The following is a 6,000-nucleotide window of genomic DNA, read 5'->3' as shown; positions in this document are numbered from 1 at the left end:
CATCACAGTTCAAATCCAGGCAGACCTGTGGCTCTATGTTAGAGTATGTTAGGACTTTTAGTTCCACAGAAGTTGGGTAGTTGCAAGCTGCTTACCATTACTGTTCGTCATGCCATTACAGCATCTACATAATTTAAGGGAAAATACACACTAATAAATATTGCATGATATCCATTTTTGCAAATATGTAATTTCTTTGTAGAACAACTTATTTGTAACAGTAATGTATCAGAACTGACAATCTAAACCTCTGGGGTTTGCAGTTTGTGTCCATGTTCTGTATGTTGGACAAGTTCTCCTGCCCTGGTGGGTAAATGTAGAAATAATGTTCTACTCTGACAGTCTCTCCCTGCTCCAGTAAGCAGCTGAGTGAGGCTGGTGCGTCACTGAGTGAGTCTGCAGAACGCTCCTTCCACAGACCTGGGTATATAAGTTGAAACATGATGTCTGGCTCGGAGCAGGATCATCACCCCCTGGCTTCTTCTGGAGGGGGCCAAGAATACAAAGACGATGGCCCAGCTGTTCCTTCTCAGTTTCATTTCCATTATCTCTATAGCTTCTGCTACAGTAGCCGGTAAGAGAATACTATTAGTCTTTATTATACTCTCCACTAAAAATCAAAAAAATTATGTAACAACTGAGGACCAAGCTGTCCACTGTTCCACCATCACACAACTTTATTTCTGAAGGTTGTACAAGTGATTCTATAACTTTTACTTTATCATTCTGGCTTACTTTTGGATTTTTCAGCAAGGACTTCTAGTTTGTATTTTTTTTTTTGTTGTTGTTGCTTTGTTACATCTTTCTTTTAAGTAGTAAAGAGAGTGATTGACAGAAGTTTGGAAGTTTTTCAGGCTTGGCAGATTAAAGATATGTGGGGGGAGGAAGTGACAAAGCTGACTGAAGGTGAACTTGGATCCACCAAGCGTTCAATATGTAGAGGCTTTAATATATCTCAATAAAAATGAGAGCCAGGAATGGGACAGTATAGCATGGTTATGGGCAGCACGGTGGCGTAGTGGTTAGCACTTCTGCCTTACAGCACTGGGGTCATGAGTTCAATTCCAGACCATGGCCTTATCTGTGAGGAGTTTGTATGTTCTCCTCGTGTTTGTGCGGGTTTCCTCCGGGTGCTCCGGTTTCCTTCCACACTCCAAAAACATACTGCTAGGTTAATTGGCTGCTAAAAAATTGACCCTAGTCTGTGTGTGTGTGTGTGTGTATGTTAGGGAATTTAGACTGTAAGCCCCAATGGGGCAGGGCCTGATGTGATTGAGTTCTCTGTACAGTGCTGCGGAATTAGTGGCGCTATAAAAATAAATGATGATGATGGTACAGGGCAGCCAATGACATGGAGTAAGGAATTGACCTTACTTGCTCACCTGTGAATGTTGCAGTGTGTTTGGGAAGGCAGCACTCCCTTAGTGTCTGTGGTCTCCACACTGTGGGGGTAAATGTATCAAGCTGAGAGTTTTCCGGCGGGTTTGAAAAGTGGAAATGTTGCCTATAGCAACCAATCAGATTCTAGCTGTCATTTTGTAGAATGTACTAAATAAATGATAGCTAGAATCTTTTGGATTTTCAAACTCGACGGAAAACTCTCAGCTTGATACATTTACCTTTGTGTGTTATTTGTGACACTTTATGCAGATTGAGGGGGCCGTTTATAGCCGTTATGTAGAAAATACAGACAATAGAATAAGATATGGAGAACGAGGAACATAATATTAATCACACTCCGCTCCTATGGTTGGTATGACTACATATTTTGGAGTTGACAGGGTTTTTGGATGTTGTTCAGAAGACTAACAAAATACAGCTTTAATGTTCCCCCATATAATTTTATATTGCAGCTATTTTCTACACTTAGATTTTGTTTGCTATAATTAGGACACATTTTAGTTATCTCTTCTATTAAATACATGTAGCTCATGAACAATCAATTAGGTATCAAATGGTAATATACCGTTACTATAGATACCGGTAATATTTGTTTCATTGGTCTAATGATATTTATTAAAACATTGGTGAACTTTCCAAAATGTTATTTGAAAATAATTGTGTGTTCCATGGTTTGGCGATACAATATGTGGGCTTCCGTTCAGTGCCCAGAGCTTTAACATAATTACCCACCGTTTCCAGTCGCTTCACCTCCCTGATTTACATATTATAATTTCAACAGCAAAGTAGAGTAAGTAACTCCATGTTTACTAGAATAATATATATACACAAGTGTTCATTATTATTTTTGAGAGTGACATTAACAGTTGGATTAGCCCTTCTGAGATTTTAACTAATTGTGTTGTCTTATATTTCTGGTTTCTTTCTGGTTTTCCACCGAATCGGTTATATCATCAGACAGAGGTGTTCAGTTAAATACACAGCTGGACAGCACAAGAGGATGCTAGAAAATTAAAGCAATGTATTTAGTAAAAGTTGCAGGACAGTGTGAACTAAATCCCTTTATTACCTATATAGTTTGTGAATACTATGCTGCATAGACTTTTTTGTACATTAACTAAATCACAAAGTTTGAACACATTGGACCACATGCATCAAGGCGGCCATACTAGGCCTGAGTTATTAAGGAAAGAAAGTAAAGCAAAAGTTTTCTCCTCAACATACCATGTTACAATGCAAGGGGTGCAAATTAGTTTTATTATTTTGCACATAAGGTAAATACTGTCTGTTGTTTCATGTAGCACAGAAATACCTGATAGCTTTATTTTCAAACTGAAATTTAAAGTTGATCTAGGACATGCCTTACCCCAACTATAAATCTGTCACCATATTTTAAATTTACCTCCATCTCCAATGCAACTTGGTTTTGCTAAGGTGCAAAGTTACTCCTTTTTTTTGCTCTACTTTTCTTAATGACTCAGGCTCACTGAGAGCAATGTCACTTTGTTTGAAATGCCCTTAATCAGCTCTGTGTACTCCCGAATTCAAGGAATGGATCAGAAGATACGTGTGCTGATGATTTGGGTGTAGGTCTGCTGTGCTTTACTATAGAAGACGCTGCAGGATACGTCCAATGCTTATGTAGATTATAAATTCTCAAAAGAACGCACAGAAAAAAAAATTGATGTCACCAATTAATAACTTAGGGCCTGCTTCATTAAGGAACTTAGATAAGAAATTTTTTACTTAAGTCTCCTGGACAAAACCATGTTAAAATGCAAGGGGTGAAGAATAGTTTTCTATTTTGCACATAAGTTAAATACTGTCTGTTGTTTCATGTAGCACACAAATACTTTAGTTTATTTGTACACTGAAATTTAATGTTGATATTTGTGTGCTGCATAAATAAACAGACAGTATTTAACTTATATGCAAAATAGAAAACTATTGTTCACTCCTTGTATTTTAACATGGTTTTGTCCAGGAGACTTAAGTAAGAAATTTCATGCCTAAGATCCTTAATGAATCAGACCCATAGGCATTAATAATAAAACAGTTAAAAAAAAATTTTTGTGTTTTTTTTCTTACCATGAAATACATTTATTAGGGTGTTATTAATGTCTACGGAACATAAAATTCATTTTTACAGTTGCTCCTGATTGCAAACACATGTTATAGCATGCATACACAGCCGTCATCTTTAGTACTTAGGACTTAGACTAGCCCTGTGACTAGAGAAAGAGATACGGCAGAAAAACCATTGAGATGCCCAAAGCTTGCTATGTCCATGGCAGCTGTATGCGCTTGAGTGTGGCACGCCCTCACTGTAAATTGACTACGGCCAATTGCCCCTTCCCAGCCCCGTTCCTTCCCCGAAATCATAGGCAGCAGTAATTGTCCTTTATGAATGAAGACAGAGCGAACGTGGCTGTACTCACTGGAGGTTGGTCTGGTTCCGGTGATGCGCAGAGTGATTTTGCGCACTATACACTCAAAATCGGCAGATACGTGTCTGGAAAAATTAGACCCATTGTGTATTTACCATAAAGTAGGGTTGATTGCAATTTTGTTTTACTTTCTTGAGAGATGTGTATTCCAGTATTCCTAACCCACTAGCTACCTTTAATAATAGAGTCATAGTGAGCGATTTGGTAGACTCTTTATATATTTTTATAATCTCGATAATGAAAATTGAACCATAAAGGAATATAGAATAGCTAGTATTATTTGGGTTGGAATCTGGCACTGATACCCCAATAAGGCAACTAACCTGCAGTGGTCACTAATTAACAAATAGAAGTCAAAGCCCATGCAGAGTTTAAACTCACTAGATTCACTTATTTTCACTATATTTCGCGCTATTTTAAAGAGACTTTTTTATATATATTTGTTAATAAAGGTTATATTTTAAATCATGTTGTGTCCCTACAATCGATGAATAGGAATTAATGTGCACCACAAATAACTTCTAGCCCAGGGTTTCCTAAACCCAGTCCTCAGGGCTCCCTAACAGTGCAGGTTTAACATATCTCCTTACTGGAGCACAGGTGTATTCATTACTGACTGACACATTGTAACAGATCCACAGGTGGTCCTAATTATGTCACATGTGATCCAGAAAACCTGCACTGTTGGGGAGCCCTGAGGACTGGGTTTGGGAAACCCTGTATCTAGCCTTTTTTGAACATATTATATGTGTTATTGGTAGCACCCCTCTACGTGAGATAATAATTTTCTTAGGATCCAAGTAATAGAGGGTTATTCCTCTAATCTGTGCGATAGAAACCCCCCTTTTTCTTCTTAACCTCTATATTATTAGGGGTTTTCATATCTTTCCTCCTATTGGCTGCTTTTGCTCACTGTCATGATACCATACAAGAATCCGCAGATAAGACCCTCTGTTTTTATAACTCTCTTCTTAATGTGATTTCCGTCAACTGGCAAAATAATGACTACACTTTGCTGTCAAGTAAATACAGATGGCATTGTATGGAAAAAAAACATGTTATATTGTCTAAGAGGTACCTGTCACACACTCATACAGTTGTTTTGTGGATATCACCAATATATTGGAGGTAACTATCAGTTCTCTACTGTGTCCGTAAAGTGACCTATTATTGTGCAACAAAATGTAAAAAGTCTGATGGAATTTTTTCATTTCTCTGTATCAAAATCACCACCTGGACAGGATGTTACTGGTTCGGTGATATAAAAGGGATGTGGTGTTAGTCTTACTTATAGGGCCAGGGGATGTATGAGATAGGAAGTTGGTTTTCCCCAAAAATGCTGACCCTCAATAAAGAGAATTTGTATTTTGTTTTGTTTTCTTAACAAAAGTTTCTCTATATCAGACTTAGACAACAGCTCTTCAGTTGTAGCAATGTTGGTTCTCCTTAAACTGTGTAACAAAGTATCAATATCCAAGATAACAAGCTGTCTGACTTGCAGTTACAGTCTGATATTTTGAGATTGCCTCCTCTATGTGTAGGTGACCAGTCCAGTTTAAGTGATGAATTATTTTGTAGTGTGACTCCATTTAAAATGCCCATTTCATTATCATTATGAAGGAAACAACATAGTAACAATATTAAAAAAAACAACAGTTATTTTCATCACCATTTATTTATATGCAGCACTGTATATAGAATATTTGTAGTTTACAACAGTTCCTGCCCCATAGGAGCTTATAGTCTAAATTTCCTAATGCATACTAGGGTTAGTTTTGTCAGCTGTCAATTAACCTACAAGTATAGCACACCCAGGGAGATATATAAGTTCCACACAGATAAGGCTCTGGTGGGGAATTGAACTCATGACCCATGTGCTGTGAGCTAGAGGTTCTAAGCACTGAGCCACCGTGCTACTCCTTATTATCTAATTGGACAAGCACTGAGCACCAGGTGTCCTCTCTCCTTAATCAACCTCGATAAAGGACCAGATAGGATTTTCCTGGCTTCTAGGTAAAGTGTAGGAAGAAGGGAAAAGGAGAGAGGTGGGCAGCACGGTGGCTCAGTGGTTAGCACTTCTGCCTCTCAGCACTGGGGTCTTGAGTTCATTTCCCGACCATGGCCCTATCTGTGAGGAGTATGTATGTTCTCC

The 6,000-nt window shown here is 38.1% G+C and overlaps 1 protein-coding gene across 1 annotated transcript in view; it reads left to right on the top strand.

The window, feature by feature from the left end:
• Positions 1-510: 510 nt before the first annotated feature.
• Positions 511-6,000, top strand: part of TG (thyroglobulin) — a 186,108-nt gene continuing 180,618 nt past the window's right edge. Inside the window, exon 1 of the mRNA XM_075211467.1 lies at positions 511-574. Coding sequence (XP_075067568.1) covers positions 511-574 — 64 coding nt within the window. The remainder of the gene's footprint in view (positions 575-6,000) is intronic.

This window comes from Mixophyes fleayi, chromosome 5 (assembly GCF_038048845.1).
Source record: "Mixophyes fleayi isolate aMixFle1 chromosome 5, aMixFle1.hap1, whole genome shotgun sequence".
NCBI lineage: Eukaryota > Metazoa > Chordata > Amphibia > Anura > Limnodynastidae > Mixophyes > Mixophyes fleayi.
Note: the sequence above shows the minus strand (reverse complement) of the source record. Positions and strands in the feature narration are given on the sequence as shown.